General features: G+C 38.2%; 1 protein-coding gene across 3 annotated transcripts in view; it reads left to right on the top strand.

The window, feature by feature from the left end:
• The window catches only part of CTNNA2 (catenin alpha 2), a 765,838-nt gene that overhangs the window by 687,800 nt on the left and 53,922 nt on the right, over positions 1–24,116 (top strand). For all 3 annotated transcript variants that reach the window (XM_045017825.1, XM_045017826.1, XM_045017827.1), the window contains exons 12-13: positions 3,751–3,951; positions 21,191–21,342. In XM_045017825.1, coding sequence (XP_044873760.1) covers positions 3,751–3,951; positions 21,191–21,342 — 353 coding nt within the window. The remainder of the gene's footprint in view (positions 1–3,750; positions 3,952–21,190; positions 21,343–24,116) is intronic.

Genomic DNA, 24,116 nt, shown 5'->3' with positions numbered 1-24,116 from the left:
TATTCTCATATTATATTTATTGGGGATAAGCTTGAGTTACAAAACTTGGAACCAGATCCAAATTTTCCCAAGGTGGGTCAAATCTGGGGTTTCAGTTCAGGTCTATCTTTTCAATATTTTATTTTCTTATCTGTTTAAAAATGATGTACTATCCCACACTGTTTAGAGACCTCTGCTCTATTAGCAGTGAGCTCTGAAGTCTTGGCTTCAATCAGAAATTCACACAAAGAAGGAATAGCTTAGTTTTAGTTGTTAAACCATTAAAGTATTAAAAAACGGTTGGTGACTGGTTAAGGATTTCTGACAAAGTGACCCCTCCCCGCTTATTACCCCATGCCACAACTGATGGCACATTTTTATCAGTGCAGTGGCTACAGAAGGAGGCTGAGATTAATTTTAATCAAACACTTTACATTTCAAATACATTGTCCATTCGTATTTCTAAAAGTGTTTCACTTCAGGCAAAATGTGGGCATGCTGTGTTAAGCAAAATGGGTTTTAAAAAAATCTTTTAGCAGAGCAACATTTTTTAAATATATTAATGTACTTTTTTTGAAGAGAACTTTCCCTTTGAAATGACCTTCGTTCACAACACTGGAGAATTTCAGTTCTCCTTCAGAAATGTTACAATTTGAAATGCAACATTGTTAACTTTTCTGGAAAATATAAATGAGTGAACCCTGGGATCTCTGGCAAGGCACATGACAATTTTAGTCTATTTTTAGCCTGGAATGGCTAAAAAAAGCAGTTGGTTAAATGATCGACCTTGGTTTACTGATCATGGCATCTTACTACAAGGTACATCATTTTACCTCCAGCTCATTTGTGGTGGTACTGGCAGAAAAGGAAGTTGCACCTCAGATTTGCCTGAGATTAGCCAAATGTAAAATTCAGATATCACTTTCATTGCTGAAATGCCTTTTTGAACTGTGTTGATTGGAGGGAGAAGGACAGTGTTCCGTGCTACAGAAAATCAGCTTCAACACATGACAGTGCTGTGTAAGGCACACATTATTTTCTGCCGTGTATAAAACCTGGCAGCCAACTTGTGTAAATTGGTGTATCTCCTTTACTTTCAGTAAAGCTACAATAATGTACTCCAGCTGATCTTGCCATATGTTCATTAGTATAGTATCATGATACGCACAATCACTGACACTTAGGCGCATGTTCCCTGCTATAAAAGCTTCCCACTTCTGTTCCTGGTCTGGTGGGAAGCGGATGAACTGTTTGCTCCTCCACGTCCTGCTCTCTGCATGGAGTCCCTCACTTCTCCTGGTTCTGAATGCAGTGAGGGACACACAAACCAGCTCTTGATCCCTCTACTCTTCCACTGCTGATTCCATTTGCACAGGTATGGAGGGGAACCCCTGAAAAATCTCTCACTCCCCTGGATTATTTCTAAAGACAGTCTAGTGCCCCTCTAACAAGACTCCGGGGGGGAGAGGTGGTAGAGACGATACACAATAGTACTTACAAAGGTAAAAAAAAGATTATTTTACAAAATGATGTGAGACAGCAAATGGAAACTGAACCCAGCCCAATGTGTCCATGGCAAAGAGCTCTGGGGTGAAATTCTGACTCCATTGCACCCAGTGACAAATTTCTTATTGACTTAATTGTGCCAAGAATCAATCGCCTGTGCTCCCCAGCCACCAGAAAGTTACCTATTAAAGAGCCTTCTCTACAGAGTCTCTTGTGAAGATGCAGGTTAGGGGTCAGGACGTTGGACTGGCCATGCTTTCAGATGTCATGCTACTATCACAGCCTGGTGACTGAGCATGTGCAAACTTTCTTCATATGAGTGAATTTTACCCATGAGGTAAACCTAACTAACAGGCTCCAAACTCTCATTGACTTTCAATAGCAGTTGGGTGCCTAATTCCTTTAGATGCCTTTGAGACTCACACCCTAAATATTTTCAGTAGTAAACAGACTAATCTTCCAAATATTGACTTCTTGTCAATGGATATACAGAATGTATGGCCATTACAACTCCAGTTGTATTTATTGTTATTTTAGTAACTCTTAAATTTAATTTAATTTGAGTTGATATTTGAAGTGAATGTCAATGTTTGAGAAAAGTACCAGATTTACAACCCTGGAAATCCCAAGAGCTGTACTTACCCTTAAAATAATTATTGGATCTGTCTGTGCCTCAAGATTGTTCTGGCGTGACAGTGTGAGAAGGGTAGTTCTGTCTCAGTAGTAAGTAAGTTCACTGGTTTGTCTACTCTGCTGAGACTCTGAATAATGGTGCCAAGTAATGCTAGTTATGTAAGTGAATTTTGTGGTGAGAAGACCTAATCAACCTATTTAACACAGGATAAGTCACCAAACAGACATTGGACAGAAATTAGTTTTGGTCACTACTGACCTAGGTTCAGATTCAAAACAGTGACCTGGGATGTAAAGCACCGTAACTTATTATGTACCCTTATTAAGAGACTACAGTATCCCCCAGAAATGGCCTAAAGTACTGTGGTAATAATATTGCAAGCTGTTGTGTTTTAGTCACATATGACACAGTCCTACATGACATTCTCATAAACAAACTAGGGAAATGTGGTGTAGATGAAATTACAATAAGGTGGGTGCACAGTTGGTTGAAAAACCTTACTCAAAGAGTAGCTTTTAATGGTTTGCTGCCAAAGTGGGAGGACATATCTAGTGGGGTCCCTCAGGGGCCTGTCCTGAGTCTGCTACTATTCAACATTTTCATTAATGGCTTGGACAATGGAGTGGAGACTATGCTTATAAAATCTACAAATGATACCAAGCTGGGAGGGGTTTCAAGCCCTTTGGAGGAGATGATTATAATTCAAAATGGCCTTGATAAATTGGAGAATTGATCTGAAATCAACAAGATGAAATTCAATTATGAAAAGTGCAAATTACTACACTTAGGAAGGAAAAAGCAAATGCACAACTATATAATGAGGAATAATTGGCTAGGAAGTAGTACTGCTAAAAAGGATATGTGGTTGTAGTGAATGACAAATTGAATATGAGTTAACAATGTGATGCAGTTGCGAAAAAGGCTAATATTGTTCTGGGGTGTATTAACAGGAGTGTTGTAAATAAGACATGAGAGGTAATTGTCCTACTGTACTAAGCATTGGTGAGTCTTCAGCTATAGGATTGTGTCCAGTTTTAGGCAAGACACTTTATGAAATGTGAACAAATTGTAGAAAATCCAGAGGACAGCAACAAAAATGGTAAAAGGATTAGAAAACCTGACCTCTGAGGAAAGATTAAAAAAACCTCACCATGTTTAATCTTGAGAACAGAAGACTGAATGGGGGCCTGATAACAGTCTTCAAATGTATTATGGGCTGTTATAAAGAGGATGGTAATCAATTATTTTCCATGTCCACTGGAAGTAGGACAAGTAGGGGAGGGGAGATTTAGGTTAGATATTAGGGAAGAAAATCTTTCTAGCTATAAAGTTAGTTAAGATCTGGAATAGGCTTCCAAGAAAGACTGTGGCATTCCCATCATTGGGAGTTTTTAAGGACAGGTTGGACAAACACCTGTCAGGGATGGGTTAGGTTTACTGTGCCTTGCCTCAGCTCAGGGAACTGGACTAGATGACCTCTTGAGGGTCCTTCCAGCCCTATATCTCTGTGATTCTATGATTCCATGATTCTAAAGTACTCAGAACAGACAAATTATTCTTTATGACTCAACAGTTGCAGTATACACATATAAGCCTAGCTACGAACTGAAAATTGTGTGTTCTTTCTGCAGAAAACCATATTCTGGAGGATGTGAATAAATGTGTGATCGCCCTCCAAGAAGGGGATGTTGATACACTGGATAGAACTGCAGGTGCAATCCGTGGCCGTGCAGCCAGAGTCATTCACATCATCAATGCAGAGATGGAAAACTATGAAGCTGGAGTTTATACTGAGAAGGTACTGGAAGCTACAAAATTGCTCTCAGAAACCGGTAAGCTTATTCTAACTAATCTCTCTAACACATGAAGTTCCTAACCAGTTTAGGAACTGTATATTTTCTATATTTTCAAGACTGTAATTTAGAAGAGCATCTGTGCTCTCTCTGTGTGGGTGGATCTGCTTGTTAGTTTGAATAAAGTTCATGTTTCAAAACAAAACAATAAAAAATACACACTGACGTTGAAAAAAGGACAGAAAAAATAAATCCAAATAATAAGGCTAATTTCAAAACCTCATGTCATCTCCAAAGGTCTAAGAAAACCTCAGCATTAACAATGTTTCAGTGAAAGTACTTTGGAATGACTGACAATTCATGATGATATTTTAAAAGTAATAAAATTTCATAGTTATTTCATAGAAGGACTGTGTGCAGAATCATAAACCCTTTCCACTCCTGTTCTCACTTATATACTTATGGACCACAGTAGTTGATCTAGGCTTTGTACTCACCAGGATACTTCCAACTGTGACAAATAACCAATGAGCAATTCAAACACACGTAGCAACAGATAATACAAGTAACTGTAAGCAATCAGATTTGTTGCTGCAACATAGTGAATCCTTTATCACTGGTAGCATGTTTGTTAATTCTTGATATATAAATCAGGCTATAAAGCAAGCTAACAAAATATATTGATATATGCATTATAATTTATTATTATTTTATTGTTCCCATTGAACAGTGTGGCCCCAGGAATGAAACCAGGAAGGTGAACTGTTAGTAGCTCTGCTTTCTATGTCCTTTCACTGGAGATTAAGGATTGAATCCCAGATTCTGACTGTACATCTTTCAGGATATGATCAACACTAAAGGAGGCTAGGAAACAAACTTTGTCTCCTCAGAAACTGGTGAAATCTACCCTTGCTTTGACCTGTGGAGGGGCATTTCAAAGGAGGATTTAGCATTTGGGAGCATGATCTGCACATAATAGTATATACCCTGCCACTTAACCCTAATCAGCATACATCCCCTAAACACCTCTCTGGCTTATATTTGGATAAATCCAGAGAAAGGAGATGATTGGGACGAGAGAGCTTATTTTATGAGAGGAGACAAACAGAACTTGGCTTCTTTAGCCTAGCAAAACAAAGGTCGAGAGGGAATATGTTTGCTGTCTATAAATACATCAAAGGGGCAAAAACAAGGGAATGAGAACAGTTATTGAAGTTTAAGGACAATGATGGCACAAGAACAGATGGGTAAAAATTATCCAGGAATAAATTTAGGTCGAAAATTAGAAGGTTTCTAGCCATCAGAGTGAGGTTCTGGAACAGCCTTCCAACAAGAGTAGTGGGGAACAAACAACCTAAATGGTTTAAGATGGAATTTGATACATTTATAAATGGGAGTATAGGATGGGCTGCTTGTGCTAGCAGGTGATAGGACTTCATGGCCCAGGTCATCACTTCTAGTCCTGTGTTCCAAGAGAGTGAGAATCTGGCATCTATGCCTTTGAAGATGCTGGGATGGTCATCCTCTCACCATAGTGTGATTCCATAGAAAATCTTTGTATAGTTCTTAGTCAAGGAAACACAAGAGGATCAGAAAGTGGTTATTTTAATTCCGTATTTATTGCATAATCAATACAAGAACAAAGATTTTTAACCATAACTTTAGAAAGGGCATTTCATGAACAAAATAATGTAAACTCTAGCAGTAAGCAATGGTCATGGATTCACAAAAGGGAGATATGACCTGTCCCATGTGATTGGGTTCTTGGGTCAACAGACTTTCATAAAACCAGCAAAATATACTGAGCGATTTCTGAACAATATGAATTAATTGTTAAAAAGAACAAAATTAATTTTAAGACTGTTTATTATGCTAACATTTCTGGCCCAATTTTATGTAAAATGTGTCCAATTAATCTTCCATAGAACTAATTTACAATGATAAAAATACAATAAAATGGATGTACAACAGGGACATTAAATACTTACATTGCATAGTTAACTTGTTCTTTAATAAAGCCTGAATTGTAACAGAGTGCTAATTATATTAAGTGCATCTTTTCCAAGACCTTCTGTGAGATCTGAGAAAAATTGGACCTGCTTGCTGTAATGTAGAGAAAGAGGACTCCAAATGACAGACACTCTATTTTAAAGCCTGCATTTCAGTTCATTCTTCTCGCTCTCTCTCGCTTTCTCTCTCTCGTACTTATATGTTCCCTATAACTGTAGTATCTTAGCAACTCAGAATTCTTAATATATTTATCCTCGCAACATCATCATGAGCACATTGCTATTAACTCCTTTTACTTGTGGGGAACTGTGGCATAGAGAGACACTACATGCCTTGCACAAGGTCACACAAAAAGTCTCTGGCAGAACAGGGAATTCAACCTTGGTTTCCTGATCACTAGGTTACCACCCTAACTACTTCCTTCTTTAGTGGAAGTGTATTGAAATGTCCTTTTTGCAAATTGTATATCCTGAAGACAACACAATTAGGAGAAATTAAAGCAATAATCATATTAATACCACTTTCGTCTGACCAAGTATTGGACCATTTGTCAGTAGATACTAACGTGCTTCACAATGGCATTGTCACCTCCAGACTACAAAGAGTGTAACGGAGACCTAAAGGGTGAAGGGATTTTACCCCAGTCACCGTGTGAGTTAGCGCTAGAGCTGAAGTTGGAACCCAGTTCCCTAATTCCAATCCCCTGCTCCATCCTCAAGATCAAAGTCACTGCTTATCTTATTCTGATAAGATAGAAGTAGATTTGTGACTATAAATTCATAGACTTTAATGCCAAAAGGGACCATCGTGGTCCTCTAGTCTGATCTCCTGCACATTTAGGCCACAGAACCTCACCTACCCAGTCCTGTAGAAGGTCCATAACCTCAGTCTGAGTTACTGAAGTCCTCAAATCTTGATTTAAAGATTTCAAGTTACAAAGACTCCACCATTTACTCTAATTCAAACCAGCAAGTGACCTGTGTCCCACATTGCAGAGGAAAGCAAAAAAAAAACCAAACCACCCCAACAATTCGACCTGGGGGGGAATTCCTTCCTAACGCTAAATACAGTGATAAGTATACCCTGAGCATGTGGTTAAGATCCACCAGCCTTACACCTGGGAAAGAATAGAACATAAAAGCATAAGAATGAGCATCTAGCCCAGTATCCTGTCTTCTGACAGAGTCTGGCACCAGAGGCTTCAGAGGGAATGAACAGAACAGGGCAATTGTTGAGTGATCCATCCCCTTTCATCCAGTCCCAGTATCTGGCAGTCAGAAGTGCAGACACCCATAGCGTGGGGATTGTATTCCTGACCATCTTGGCTAATAGCCATTGATGGACCTACCCTCCATGAACTCAGCTAATTCTTTTTTGAAACCAGTTGAACTTTTGACCTTCACAACTTGCTCTGGCAACAAGTTCCACAGGTTGACTGTGCATTGTGTGAAGAAGTATTTCTGTTTGTTTTAAATCTGCTGCCTAATAATTTGAGTGACCACGGTACTTGTGTTACGTGAAGGGGTAAATAACACTACCTTATTCACTTTCTCCACACCAGTCATGATTTTCATGACCTCTATCATATCCCCCCTTAGTCGTCTCTTTTCTAAACGGAACAGTCCCAGTCTTTTTAATTTCTCGTCATATGGAAGTTGTTCCCTAATCATTTTTGCTGTCTTTCTTTATATTTTTTTTTCAATTCTAATATAACTTTTTTGAGATGGGATGACCAGAACTACATGTACTATTCAAGGTGTGGGCGTACTATGGATTTAAATAGTAGCATTATGATATATTTTGTCTTATTATCTATTCCTTTCCTGATAGTTCCTAACAATCTGTTTTTTTAACTGCCGCTGAACATTGAACAGATGTTTTCAGAAAACTATCTACAGTGATTCTAAGATCACTTTAGCAGCTAATTTAGACCCCATCATTTTATATGTCTGGTTAGGATTATGTTTTCTAATGTGCATGACTTTGCTTTTGTCAACACTGAATTTCCTCTGCCATTTTGTTGCCCAGTCACCCAGTTTTGTGAGATCCCTTTGGACAGTCAGCTTTGGACTTAACATCTTCAGTCATTTTGTATCATCTGCAAACTTTTGCCACTTCAATGTCTACCCCTTTTTCCTGATCACTTCTGAATATGTTGAACAGCACTGATCCCAATACAGATCCTTGGGGCACCCCACTTTTTTTCTCTCTCCATTGTGAAAAATGACCATTTATTTCTACCCTTTGTTTCCTACCTTTTAATCAGTTATTGATCCATGAGAGGACCTCCCCTCTTTTTCCATGACTGCCTATTTTGCTTAAGAGCCTTTTGTGAAGGATCTTATCACAGGCTTTCTGAAAATCCAAATACACTATATCCACTAGATCACCTTTGTCCCCGTTTGTTGACCCTCTCAAAGTATTTTAATAGATTGGTGAGACAGGATTTCCCTTTAGAAAAGCTATATTGACTCTACCCCAATGTATCATTCTCATTTATGTTTCTGATAATTCTGTCTTTTACTATAATTAATTTCAATCAATTTGCCTGGTACCAAAGTTAGTCTACCAGCCTGTAATTACCAGCATTGCCTTTGGAGCCTTTTAAAAAAAATAGGTGCTACATTAGCTATTTGCCATTCATCTGGTACAGAGGCTGATTTAAGCAATAGCTTACATACCACAGTTAGCAGTTCTGCAATTTCATATTTGAGCTCCTTCAGAATTCTTACATGAATACTATCTGGTTCTGCTGACTTACTATTATTTAATGTATCAATTTGTCCCCAAACCTCCTCTATTGACACCTCAATCTGGGACGGTTCATTAGATTTGTCACCTAAAAAGAATGGCTCAGGTGTAGGAATCTCCCTTGCATCCTCTGCAGTGAAGACCCATGCGAAGAATTCCTTTAGCTTCTCTGCAACAGCCTTGTCTTCGTTGAGTACTCGAATGTCCCATGGCCCCACTGATTGTTGGCAGGCTTTCTGCTTCTACACGTTCTAACTGCAAGTCGTCTTGTCTTCTCTTCTCACTTGCAATCTTCTGAGAGTTGTCCTCTATGTTCTTGGGGCTCCAAACTCTGGTTATCTCCATGGTCTATTCCCCTCTCCTTGTAGGGCTTTTCACACTTTCTCTTCTGCCTTTCTCTCCCATCTTCTGTTACTGACTGCCTCTCCGCTCCATTTTCTGACTCACCAAACCTATTGCTCAGGTCTATTTCTCCTTCACTAGCCAGTCTTTCCCTCTGTTTTGTTCTCATAGTCACATGCTTCCACTAGCCACTTTCCTCATCATCTGCTCAAATCTCCTATGAAACTCAACCCTTGTTTCTAGCTCCATCTCCTAATATTAGATCTTCTCTTCCATTGGATCTATCGGGTGGCACTTCAGACGTACAGGTGTGGCTCCTGTGCTGCTGGCTGGCTGCAAGGAAGCCACGTCTCCTAATCAAGGTTGAGCTGTAATCAAAGGCTCTGCCCCCTACCAGACTTTGCAAACTGAAAGCAAACCAGCAAGCATACAGACTCTCAAGTACTCACTCACAGCCACTACGGAACAGGGGTTTGCTTGCCTCTGTTCTCCTCCAACAGATCTCCAGTCAAACTCCTCTGCTTTCAGCTCTCTCTCTGCTTGCCCCTGGGCCACTGCTCAGAAAGCAAACCACTGAAGAATAGGAGCTGCATTTCAGTGGAAGCACACATGACTGTGAGCCAGAAAACAGTAACACAGGCACAAATCCTGGCTGTGTGCAAGTCTGTGGAGCTACACTGATTTCCACCAGGTGAGCATCTGGCTCATAGTATTTTGTACTGCTACAGTGTAGTGGTTTTTTCCATCTGCAGTTCTCAAAACACATTACAAAGGTATGATTAGTCCTGCTTTACAGATTATTATATTGAGACACAGAAGGGTGAAATGACTTGCCCAAGTCACATAATGAGTCAGTGGATGAGCTGAGAGGAGAGCCCCTCCTAACTCAGTTCTGTGCCCATAGGCTCATATTCCCTCCAGGGCTGGGTTCAACAAAGTCACAAGTTGTGGTGCTGGTTCTGCCACAGACCAACTGTGGGGCCTTATGCAAAATCCCTTAACAACTTTTTCCTTTGATTTCCTCATCTGTGAAATGATGATATTACTATCATATCTTACAATGGGGCTTAATTTAGTAATGTCTGGAAAACACTTGGTGATCCTGAGAAGATGTGATAGAAGGATAAAGTGTTATTAGTATATAGGGACAGATTCTGCCCTTAGACATGCATGTGGGATCCTAGTGGATTCGATAGCTATGAGAGTGAAACACTACGGTAAGTCCCTAATCTTTTTTAATTGAACATTTATTCATTTTTAAAGGAAGAGCTTTTGTAGTCTCAGGGAAACTAATTAAAATGATAATAGTGAGAAAAAATAGCACTGTCACTTCCTTGATTATTATTATTTACTCTTTGAGGGCTCAGCTCAAGAAATGCATCTGGCTGTTGAGCTGTAAAAGCCCAAATTACAAACTATAGTTTTTCGGGGATCCCAGAGCCTTGTGTATTTTTTTAAACTGGGTGTTCAAAGAAATACTGGACCAGATCCTCAGTTGGTCTAAATCAACGTAGCTCCACTGAAATTCAGTGTAGCTATGCTGATTTAGACCAGTTCAGCAGCAGTATAGTGAGATTTTTTGAAGACAGATTTCATATTTGGTGTGTAAACCTCTGTTGATTTTAGGGAACTGGCACCTATTTACATAAGATGTGAATTTGGTACCTGATTTCCAGATTTCATTTAATGATCTTTTTTGAATAATTTATAACCCATAATCCATCCTTTCTTCATTTTAATTTAATGGTGATTTTTTAAAAAAAATCTCCTGATATGGGTAGGGTTTTTTTGTTAGGAATTTTTTTCTTGTTATATGTTTCATTTTTTTCATTGCTTCCTTGGCAATGTTTAGTTGACTGGTGACCTTTATTCTTGTGCTTGTTAGAGCCTGTTCTGATCACATTTATGCCCCCAGTGTCTTTGATATTAGCATTAATTAAGGACATGCTGGTTAAATCCTCTTGAATAATGACATGGTTTCATTTCCCTTTAAAAACAAAGCAGATGCTTGACTCCCACTTCGTGACAGTTGCAGAAATCTAAGACAAAAACCATGAAACCATAAAATCAAAATGACTTCTTAGAAATATAAAAGCAAAATTCATATGGTTTTCAATGGATGTTAATTGTTATCTGCAGTGGGAAAACAAGGCCCCAGAGTTTAATCTTCTGTTTTGTCATGTACCGCATTCTACAACAGTGCATGGATTTTAGTTTTCTTTGTATTACAAGCTATTCCCTGTATAGTTAGCTCTGCTTTCTCTTTACAACTAATAGAACAGAATGTGGTTATTAAGAATAACTATAATAACGTAAAATATCTCTCAGATGTATTTGCCTTTGTGAGTATTCTGTTAGTATTTTTTTTTCACATATATGCCACTAATTCCAACTGATAATAGATGTAGCTATCAGTTGCCAGGTTGTTATTGTTTGTGGAATAAAACAAATAATTATTTTTTTCTTTATATTTTGCAAAAAATCATTCATTTCTATTTGCCATATTGCAATATTATTATGTATCATTTATATAGCACCATCAATGTAAAAAGTAAGATAAACACATACAACATGACCTTGCCATAAAGGGCTTAAAATCTAAAAATAGAGAGCGAACACCATACAGTTAACACAGGTAGAATTAGATGGATTTCCATTTGGATGTCAGTCAAGCTTGGCCTTGTAGATCATGTGGATCTCTAGGAGTGGTTTGAAAGCGAGCAAAAGAACCTGGTCCAGCACTCATTAAAATCAATGGAAAGAGTCACATTGACTTGAATGAGCATTAGATAAAGACCTTGGTGAATATTGACATGGAAGCTGTTCACACCCTAGGGATGTTGTGGAAGAAGGCAAAGATTGTGGAGCAGGCAAAGGGAAAGTTTGGACAAAGGCTAAGCAGAGCACAGGGAATGAGATTAGATATAGTCTGAAATGAGGCCAAAGCAGTAGAATTCTTCATAAGTCAGAAGATTGAAATGTATAGGGAAGAACCAGGGGAGCCTTTGCAGAGGCTAAAAAGAGAAGGAGAATGAATGGGGGAGTGAAGGAGAGAAACGGTATCTAAAATAGGTAGGAATAGGAGAACATGTGCAAGAGAGGTTTACCAAGAAATATGGGTGGAAAGGAAAAGTCAAAAAAACAAAATGATTGCTGAGGGCCTGGCCATGCAGAGAGAAGGTAAACAAGACTTCAAAAATGCCCCCATGATGAGTTAACAGGGGTAATAGTGAGTTTTGTCAGCAGTGACAGAAAAGAGGGTAATGTCTGGGAGGAAAGAAGATGAGCTCCATATTAGATGTGGTGGTGGAAGAGAGATCAGATTGGAAGGCAGAGTTACAAAATTTCAGGATGGCGAATATTTGTAAGTGATCAGTATTAATTTCTTATTTTGTTGGGCTTCAGTTGACCATATTTCAGTTTGGGAGTTTCATCACCTTAAGGTCCAGAGGCTCTTTTTCCAAGAATTCTGAAGGAAATCAAGAACACACTGAACCATGTTTCTAAATGCTTTGATAAATCAAGGACTAAAGATCTAAGTATCTTAGCAACTAACAGCCATATCTAATTTATCATTCCAAACAGCTGTTATACTAAAAGACTAGAGGATATCCAACATTATACCCATATTTCAAAACAGTCCTTATTGTGACCCTGAGAATTATAAACCAGAGAGTACTATGCTTCAGTATTATGAGGAATAGAATGGAACACCATTCAACATAGAGTTATAAAACAAGTAAATGAGTCTCACAAGAGACTGATAAATCAGCGGGGCTTCTGTAAGGTTAAATTATACTTTCCTTATCTGTTATCATTGTTTAAAGAATTTTAAAAAATTAAATGTAATATAAAAAGAGAATCAGTGGATATAATTTAATTTATTTAGATTTTTAAAAGATGTTGATAGTCTTTCACAAGAGGCTGTTTAGGAAACGGATAACCAGGGGGTGAAAGTTAAAGCCCTTTGGTGGATTAAGAAAAGTTTAAGAGATAAGAAGCAAACAATAAATGGCCAGAACTCAGCATGGAAAAAGATTAATCCTGTGATGTCCTGTTGTTAGCACTGTGGCCAGTGTGGTATAATATATTAATTAGCAGGTCAATAGTGAGGAAGCAAAATTTGCCGGAAGGAAAATACTGATATAGCTGTCAAGACTAAGTAAGAAGGACCCCAAGAAAGGTAATTTTATTCAATTTCACAAAATAGAGAAGTAATTTAAACTACTTGTATGCACACTGATGGGTTCTGAGTTAATGTAACCTCTCAGCAAAAACATCTAGTTATTATTATAGATATCTATTCAATACACAGCAGCAGTCAGCCCATGGATAAGATGTTAGGCTGTACATTAACGAGGATATTCATGAATACCCTGAATACTGCTTTCAGTTTTGCTCACCACAGCTCAAAGACCTAGAAGACATAGTAAAGGTCAAGATTAGAGCTGTGTGAATATCTGATTTCTTTTGGTTCACTGGCAGTTCCAAAAAAAGTTGTTTGGGGTCAAACTAAAACCATTTATTTTCTGAATGATTGGCAAATCATTTGACCTGAAACGAACCATTTTGTTTCAGGCCCTTTTAACATTTTTTTAAAATTAACAAAAAGGAAATAAAGGACTAGATTTATAAAATGGAGGAGAAGGTGGTAGGCTCATACCCATTAGCCTAGACGTTAGGATATTCACCTTGGATGTGGGAGATCCAGGTTTGAATTCCCACTTTGAGCAGGAACTTGAACCAAGCTCTTCTTCCCTCCCAGATGATTTCCCCAAGCACCAGATCATAGTGCATTCTGGGGTGGGTAGCTCTCTCAGTCTCTCCCTATTGAAGCTGTTCCCTTTTGTAGCCATAAATAAACATTCATTGGAGCAGGGGATGGAATCCAAATGTCCCACCTCCCAAGAAAGTGCCCTAACCACTAGGCTATAGCGCCATTTTCTCACTCTCTGACTATTCAAGAGAATTGGGCACCACAAAAAATTAGGACACTTGTGTCCTAATCTCTACATACGTCAGGTTCTTCATCCGTAAAATGGGGATAATAATTCCATTTTACCATCTCACCATATTGTGAAAATAAAATTCATTAATGTCTATGAAGGCATTGATTACTATGAGGATGAGTGCCATAAAAAAGCCCAGGAGGAAAGTTGTAATTCTGTACTGACAGCAAGATGTGGTAGGTGTGCAATAAGGCGTGGAGTCATGCATTGAATGATGTGGACAAAACAAAACAAAATATTGAATAGCTACCCACTCTTTAGCATCCATGCTTTGGACCAAATGGGGCAGTGGTGCTGTTGAAAAAGTAGTATATCCTAATGTTTGGCATAAGGCCCATGTATAAGGGCCCAAATTAAGGTTGCATGGTCATCATTAATATTGGCATTTCCCAAATTATGGGTACTTAACTTTGCAACCTCAACATGTGGGGGTTTTTTTGTTGTCTTTTTTGGTTGTTTTACCATTTTTGATATGTGTATGTGATATATATATATATAGCTAGAGATTTATATAAGGTGGGTTTTTCAAAGCCACTTAGATTATTTTGATACCAATTTCCGTTCATTTTTAATTGGCATTGGGCATCCATTAGGCACTTTTGAAAATCCCAGCCATAACAAATACACTCATATGAATGTATGTATTGAAGGCACACTACCAAGACAGTTTCTCTTATATTTTAGACAGCATCTTTCTGACTGGACTCAAAGCACGTGAAAGACATCTGATTGTTTGAAAAACTAACAATGTAACATACTGCACAGTAGTACTATTACAGTATTATGGTTTAAAATGTATGTTTTCTTAATTATCCGCATAAGGATCATGAGTAGAAATTTTGTAAGTTACACTTATACAACTCTTATACTGCACTAAGATGTAATATTGAAATATTACATATTTATAATCTGACAAAGAATTTACAGTGCTTATGGAGCCAGACTTTGACAAACACCTCAAGCTAAATAAGGTGTCATGTTCAATTCCATATTAACTCCTCAAGTCAAATTGAGAATCTATGCCATCTTTTACAGAGAAGGCCTGACAACCAATTGGGATTACTTTTGAAATACTTCTTTAAAATACTTCAATTTCCCAATAGACTGTTGTTTTCTCAGCTAAGTAAATTAATAATTAGGAAAATACCAGTTAGACAAGGAGAAGCTGTATTCTGAATTAACTTTTTTTTTTCTGTGCTTCGTGACATCAGTGCATTATATCCCCCTTTAAGCTGGACAGTTATTTATCTTCCAAAGGCAATAATTTATTAGGCAGTGGATCATGCATGGAATTTTGCTTTTTTAAACTCTTCCTCTTACTTCTTGTTGATAACCCCATTGACCACCGTAAATAATTGTGGTCCATCCATATGATGTGCACAATTATAGTTCTTTATGCAAATGTAATCCTTTGGTAGGATTCCCAAATATCCATCCCCCAGCAGCACAACCACACCATTTCTGTTGCATCTAGGGCTCCATCAGGATCTACTACGTTATTTTATGGACCAATTAGCATTTTGATATGGCTCAATGTAAATGTATACCTCTGGGAACAAAAGATGTAGGCCAGACTGACAGGATGAGGGAACTCTATCCTGGGAGCCAGTGCCTCTGAAAAAGATCTGAGGGTTGCGGTGGATAACCAGCTGCACATGACCAACATCTCTGTGTGATGCTGTTGCTGAAACAGCTAATTCGATCCTGAGATGCATAAACAGGAGAATCACCAGTAGGAGTAGAGAGATTATTTTATGTCTATATTTGGCACTGGTGTGACCATTGATGGAATACTGAATCCAGTTCTGATGTCCACAATTCAAGAAAGATAAATTGGAGAGGGTTCAGAGAAGAACCATGATAATGTTTGAAGGATTAGAAGAATTATAGTGATAGACTCAAGGAGCTCAATCTATTTAGTTTAACAAAGAGAAGTTGAAGGGGTGTCTTAATTACAATCTATAAGTACCTATGTGGGTATGTGGGAAACAAATATTTAATAATGAGCTCTTCAGTTTAGCAGAAAAAGGTATAGCATGGTCCAGTGTGTGGAACAAGTTGAAACTAGACAAAGTCATACTGGATATAAGGTTTCAGAGTAGGAGCTGTGTATAAGGTGTAATTTGTTAACAGTGAGAGTAATTAACCATTGGAACAATTTATCAAATGTTGTGGTGGATTCTTCATCACTAACAATATTAAAATCAAGAGTGGATGTTTGTCTGAAAGATCTACTCTAGGATTTATTTTGGGGACGATCTATGGCCTATGTTATTCAGGAAGTCAGACTGGATGATCACAGGGGTCCCTTCTGGCCTTAGAACCTATGAATCATAGAAAGGAAAGGTGATTCAGTGGTTAGAACACTAGCATGGGTCTGGGAAGGCCAAGATTCATGGTAATTGTAATGTATTATGGTATTGAGGGACATATATGTTCTGTAGATAGAAATCAGTCAGTTTAACTGTGTAAATTCCATAAACTGATATTGTTCTAATGGTATCAATGATAAGTTCTCAAACAATGCTTATATTTCTGATCCTGAGCAATAACACTGTTATGTGACTTGAGTCTCCTATGCTTGTTTCTAGAAATGTGTAAATTTGCTTCCTGTGAAAGAGAATTGAATTAGCACCAGTATATCAAGAAAAATCACAAAAATGATACTAAACTTTAATGTGAAGGCAATATTGTGTTCAAACAAAAAAAAGTAGCATAGTTAAAACACATTTTTTTAAAATGTCAGGAAATACAAATATTAAAGTTCTTCTGTCAAAATTAATTCAGACATCTTGCACATCTTGTGTATTCAATAGTACACATGTAGAAAAATAAACAGAAGTTTCATAATCTGCATATGAAACAAAAAAAAAAGAATAGGGATTACATACAATTATGTGCAACATGGCATCATAAACATTGCTTGGAGGACTTTAACTTTTGCTTTTCTTGACTTTTCTTTAATTCTATAACATCAGCGTTAGACATTTTCTGTATTTATTGTAATTTGGTTTACTTGGAGTGTTTTGGAAACCACCTTTGCAGAAAAGCTTTAACACTGTTATCTACTGGATCAACTAACTTGCTGTGTTCCTGTTAACAGACCTCAGTCCTGCAACATTTACACATGTGCTTAAATTTATGCATGTCATTAATGCCAGTTGATGTCAATTGGGATTACTCACATATTTAAAGTTAAGCACATTTGTAAGTATTTGCAGGATCACAGCCTGAACCAAAACCCAGGGATCTGATCTGATCTCTCCTGAGCTTTTGAGAAAATTCAGATTTGTCTGTGAGTTCAGAATCAGTGTCTCGCCTCTTCTCTATACTAAATAAACTGAACCAATCCCTTATCTCACTCACCCATGAACTTCAAATCCAGATCCAAATGTTTGTGATTCCAGCTGAATTTTGCTTTTGACTTCTGCTGTCTGCAGAGGAAAATCCTAGTCTCTACAGATGTGAGACTGAAATGCAGAATATGGGTTTTATAGATGCAACAAAGGTATGTACTTGCCAAATATCACTGTCACAGAGTTTTTGAAGTGTGGCCTGAAAGCCTGAACTGGAGAGCAATGAGTTTCTTGTTTCAATTTCCATAACATGTTACTGTGCTCAACAATAATGTATGGCTAGAGAAACAATGGGAAATAAGACATTATTTGTTTGTGTTTTTGTGCTTGTCCAACAACATCAACCACAACTAAAGCATTGATTTAAAAATGCATTTTGGCAAGCAATCAATTCTGAATTTAGTTTAATAACTTTCTGCATTTAAAAAAGGCAAATTGAAGTGGGTGTGATAGTTGACATTAAGGGACAGTTTTGGCCAGGTGTGGCAGAGTACAAATGGTTTGAGAGGGTATAAGTAGCTTTTGTCACACAGCAGCCAACCACAACTGTATATTTTGTGCAAGGACTGCTTCTGGCTAATGCCATCCCAAAAGGTCTTTAAAAACCCTGCTGCTTATAGAGGGGTAGAGCACAGGGGTGCGTCCCAAGATAACAAAACATGTCTCTTTGTCCCTCTTTAGTGGCTAGATGTTTATGAGTCTGTTATAAAGCCTCTGAGCTAACAGCCTTAATTCTCCAATTGCTGCCTCATTTGCATTACCACCCGGAGAGAGACCATCTGTGAGGTTTGAACCCAGAACAACCACTGAATTTAAAGGTTGGGACCCCTACTGCTTGAGCAAAGGAAATGTGTCCCTTAACTTAGAGACAATAGTAGCAGATCCATAAACTTCTACACACGGTTTAGCCAGAATAAGGGGAACAGAGACTTTCACTGGGTTAATGTGGGTGACATGCTTCCACTAGCTGAAGAATTTGTGTGGACACAATGATCCCTATGCTCCTGTGAGGACAATCTAGCTCCTGTGTGGCCTATCACAGAGCTATTGCTCACTTTAACAATTTAGTCCTAAGAAATGCATAATAATGGGTTCTGTTGCAGTATATTGGGTAAATATGTGAGTTTCAAACAAAAATTCAGTATGCAGCTTATCTCTGGCGAGAAGTGCTTCTTACCATGTACATTGCTGAACAAAGCAGGTGCAGATGCCTTTTAAATGTTTTAAAGTACATATTTCCATGATACCAGAGGAGCAGTCATGATTTATCAAGTAAATAATCCCTTACAAATGCTCCAAGGCAATATGCTCTGAAGTCCACATATGTAAAGCTACAATTTCAGTGAGTCTCTTCTTATGACCAGGCTAGCCGGAAATACACACTACAGAGTTCCATCTTTTTTAATTTCCATGCATCAGAGTGTATGGATCAAGTGAAGCTTTAAGAAAAAAAACTATATAAATAAATATAGCCCAGCTATAAATATAAATTGCATTATATATTACAAGCAGGGGGATGAATGACAACGGAGAAATAAAGTAGTAAGAAAACATATGTGGGATCAGTTGGGGGAAAAATCCCATCGATGAGCAATTTTTGGCTGTGCACGAGTTAGTTTCCTTAAGGAAGCAGTAGATGCCTCTTAATTTGATTCACTTCAAAGTGAATCAGAGAAAGCTTTCAGATATATAGTGGAGAAGAATCCTACATTGTCTGGACTAGGTAACCTTATAGGTCTTTTCCATCCCTAACTTATATGTATTAAAGAAAGCTCCACTATCCTCTTACATGAAATATATTTTGGGGTTTGGCAGAATAAACTGTATTTTAAGTTGATTTATTCTTTTAACAGGTTCCACTAAAGCGAGTCGTGTCTAATGAATACCAATTAATATAAGAGTTTCTCGTGCCAAATTCAGATTAGAATGAATAAATTAAATCATGCATAAAGCTCAGAAATGGAAAAGATGAGTCTGTGGTTGCTATCGGTTTTTCTTCTAAGTATAAGAGTTCATTTCTCCCAGTAGTATTGATGGGAGTTTCTCTTGCATACAGACTGCAGGATGGGCTTGTGGTGAGAAATAAAGGGGATGAAAAAGAATAAAATAGCAGAAAAAGGATTAGATGTTATTGTAAGGTCTTCGGAACAGGAACTGACTTTTTGTCATTGGATTGTACAGCACCTGGTGCAACAGGGTCCTGGTCAATGACTGGAGCTCTTACATGTTACCACAATTCAAATAATAAATAATTATTATCTATATGTGAGTAAAGATGGCCAAATATTTATAAACCTATTCACCTCAATCGATGAAATCAATCCATGAAATCAGTGGGAACTGATCAGGTCATGCATTGCTTATATTTGTTATATATTATTTATGGCCTCAATATTACAAACATTTATGTATGCGCTTAACTTGAATCATTTGAATAGTCTGATTGAAGTCAACAGGATTACTCATGTACTTAAATGTATATAGAATTTTGCCTGAGCTGAAAAAAGAACTGATTCGGGCCGCCCAGAGGATTCAGGGGGCCTGGGGTCTTTAGTGGCGGGGGCCTTCCACTTCGGGTCTTCGGGGAACTTCGGCAGCGTGTCCCAGAGTGAGTGAAGGACCCGCTGCCAAACTGCCACCGAAGACCTGGAGCAGAAGGAGCCCCCGCCGCTGAATTGCCGCTGAAGACCCAGAGCGGAAGAAGCTCCGGGTCTTCGGCAGCAGGATCTTCACTCGATCCGGGCGTGTTCAGCGGCACTGAAGGACCTGCCCCTGAAGACCCACTGAAAACTCTCATGGGGGCCCCTGTGGGGCCTGGGGCAAATTGCCCCACCCTCCGGGCAGCCCTGGTTCTGGGAACATTTGCTACCCTGCATAGAACCCAATGACTGTGAATTCAAGGGACTGTTTGTGACAGTCTTTTGCTCCATGGTAAGTGCTTGCGGGAAATAGGGTTGCCACCCCTCCAGGTTTTTCCTGGAGTCCCCAGGAATTAAAAATTAATCTTTCAATTAAAACTTATGTCATGTGTTGAAACCTCCAAGAATACGCCAAATCAAATTTGGCAACACTAGCGGGGAAGCACGCTAAGATTTTTACAGTTACTCCAGTAACAAAAACTATAGAAATGCCTATAAACCACTAAAATAAATAAATAATGAATATATTCATTATGTGTGTATTCTTAGAGCATACATATACCCCAGTCATTAATACCTGGAAGGGATTGTTAACTTACAGCCACTGATATCTTTCATCATGTAAACATTACTATAATGAAGAACCAGGATGCTCTCTTACATACCTTCAGAAATATCATTTACCACATTTTTGCATTCTAAGAATGTTTTTTTGGAGGGAGACTTTTTATTCATTGTGAGTTACGCTATGGTTTGTTAACTAATATGAATTAATAGGAGTAATAGCAAAATCACATTTTGGTCATTTTGCATGAATAACATTGTATTAGCATAAATTCCAAGTTGTAATTTTCTAGGCATGCTTTTGGATATACTTAACTGACATACGAAATTAGTTAGAGACTTTAAAATGACAGTGAGTCATTCTTTGCTAAAGAGTTGTTAATTCTTTGTCATATAATTACAGGTAACTACATTGTTTTCTTTCTCTCACAAAAATGTGACAGAAAGCCTTGCACGCCTCTAAGTCAGCAAAAATCCAGTCTGGGAACCTTTCTTTCAATGTCTTGAAACTATGACAGCAGCATGTTCCAATTATGCCCAAGGGCAGGGGAAAATATACATGAAAGAAGGTCTGTAATCATACTGCCTTTCATTTTGTTTAATCTAGTTATGCCACGTTTTGCTGAACAAGTTGAGGTTGCCATTGAAGCTTTGAGTGCGAATGTCCCACAGCCATTTGAAGAGAATGAATTCATAGATGCCTCCCGCTTGGTTTATGATGGAGTTCGTGACATCAGGAAAGCTGTTCTGATGATAAGGGTATGTAAGGCACCTGGGAAATAAAAGTTGGCGCTTAAAGGAAAGTATCGTAGAAGATGAGAGGAATATAAAAGCTGCCTGGCACCTACATTGTTTTATAATCAAGAAGAATCATTTGACATGGAAATGAATGTAGGACAAATGTTTGTACAGCAGAAAGATCTTGTTAGTAAAGAGATTAGATTATTTTAACACTTGTATGTGAGTGAGTCTGAGGTTTGTTAAAAGTTAAGGAGCAGTAGCAGAGGCTACAGCTGTATGTCGTGCTACTAGGTTTCACAAATAGCTGTCTGTGCACCTGAATTGTAACATATTGCACCCTATTCTTCCAGTCTATAGCCTCATTAGAACAGAGTTTGATATCTGACGTTGCATAGGTTTTAGTTTATGTAGCTCTGTGTTCCCAAGGAAATAGGAAAAGATGCACCAAAGATATTTTTGTTAATTATCCAGGGTAGGATTTGATCACATTTCTCTGTAGATACAAGGCCTAGTACAATAGAATTATTTCAGTGTTAGTGCAATTGTTTTGTTAAGAACTTAATTGTTTGCATGGACTATTTTACTATTAATCTCTGCATGCATCTAGGTGAATGAGGTAGGTATTGTTAATAACTAAATGAGTAAATAAAATACCTTGCTGCTCCACAGAACTTCCAAAAGGATGGTTTAAAATGTTTATGCAGGTAAAGAAAGTGCCATTTGAATGTTGACTAGCTAATCAATTTGATCAGGCATCCTTTTTATAATAAGCTGAGCAACATACTAATTCAGAGACTAGGTCTGCCTAGTTCTTTGGTGTCACCACAGCCACATCATAAAGAGCCTGGCCCTAAGAATAACTGAGCTCCTGTTTGTAAACAAAGGGATGTGTGGCCTCATAGGACCTGTCAGGATCAGGCCTCAGGCCCAGTGAAAGCCATGCAAACAGAGCAGCAGTGAAAACACTTTGAAGAATCTGAAACACAGCAAAATAAAAAATTTCCTATTTAACCAACTGGCAGCGTTGAAACAACAGCCCTCACTTTGAGCAGCTTTCCGCAAGCTGGTAACCATGCTTGGTAGCTGTGACTATAACATGGCGCTGATGAAAACCCTGGAAGGATTGGGGGCAGTCAGTTTTTTTTTTAATTATTATTCATCTGCCACTATATGCTACAAATGCAATGAAAGCTATTTAGACACTTAACTTTGTATTTGCAATGCATTTAGGTTCTGTTCCAGTGCCTAGTGTTAAACCCAGATAGCTGGGAATGTAGGCTTGCAGAGGCAATCCTCCTCCTAACAACAGGCATATGCAACCCCATCACACGAGAGGGAAGCTAGAGGATGCTTATGTTACAGGATCAGACCACCTCTGACTGTCCTCTTTCCCCTTGTATAAGCTGACACAGATATCAAGCCTTTCAGCTACCCCCTGCAGAAGCTCCTGGTTTCCAGCTCCTCCCCTTGCACAGCAGGATTATACCAGATGTATTACCAAGGCCACCTGCACTCCTACAGTGGAAAGAGCTAGATTTTTTCTTAGCAGTAAAACACCATTTTTAATTCTGGATTCACATCATATTTATTTTTTTCCTTATTACCCTACTGACATGTTAACCACTAGCCTGGAAAGCTGATCAGCATGCAGGCCTTGTGAGCTCTATGAAAATATCCCAATTTACATTTTCAATTGTATCATTCTGCTGCTTTTCAGTGCTGCATGTAATCTGAGCTGGTGAATTCTGCAGAGGCACTTTATGAGGTCAGGGTAAAAACTTCCTTCCAAACTTTAACAAAGGTATGGAACCAGATGGGCATTCCTCAGTCGGGCAAAACTCACACTTGTTTTGTCAGAGCAAAGACGGAGGGATGGATAGATTATTTTGCGAGTTCAATGGGGCAACTCAAAGATATAAATTTACATGGGTCCATCTTTGCAGGAGTAGTCTTATTTATAGCGATAGTGGGTACAAAATGTCAGAAATGTGATTTTCAGTCTGAACAGTTTTTCTTTAGCGTCCGCATCCAACCAACTGCAAGGTAGGAGAAATTGACTTCTGTAAATGATATTGGGTACTGGCAGTGCTAATTTTCCCACACTGCCTTGCTTGGTTTGCTTCATTCATGACATGAGGAGTCCATCTATATGAATAAGAGGCTACTTTAGTCATCAGTCTTGACCTCTGATAAGATTGCCAACAATGAGATAGTAGGATTTTCTTGTAAATTTACCTGTCCTTTAGGTACCAAACAGATACATTCCAAACTATTATATAGTAATGACAAGAGACCCAGAATCCAATAATAATAGTAAGAGATACAGGATCATGGAAATAACCTTGTATTGCAATTAAATGCACAGTTATGAAGGCTTACTTTAAAAACAATCTCTGAAGTATTTCTACCCAGTGATGAAGTTAGTCTCACATACTCCTCTGATTTGTGCTTTAAACCTTCTCCCAGGATTAAAATGACTTGTAATCTTGTCGGAGCATCTGACAGAAAAAAATATCATTCCCACAGTAATTGTTCATGTGCATGTCGCAGAAGAATGGAATTTTCTGAGATAGTCCTCTCATTCCATGGAAGAAATAAATCCAGTTATTTTAAACTAGTTTTTCTTTGTATTACTGGTTTTAATAAACTAAAGAAAGGGAAAGAAATATTATTTTTTCTTTATTGTCCTTATGGAAGAGAAAAGAGAACCATTATACTATTGGGGAATATTAATATAGTTGGTATAGAAAAAAATCCTTCTTCCAAGCTTGAAAAAATACTGATGGTAGCAT

Source organism: Mauremys mutica, chromosome 5, assembly GCF_020497125.1.
Source record: "Mauremys mutica isolate MM-2020 ecotype Southern chromosome 5, ASM2049712v1, whole genome shotgun sequence".
NCBI classification, from domain to species: domain Eukaryota; kingdom Metazoa; phylum Chordata; order Testudines; family Geoemydidae; genus Mauremys; species Mauremys mutica.
Note: the sequence above shows the minus strand (reverse complement) of the source record. Positions and strands in the feature narration are given on the sequence as shown.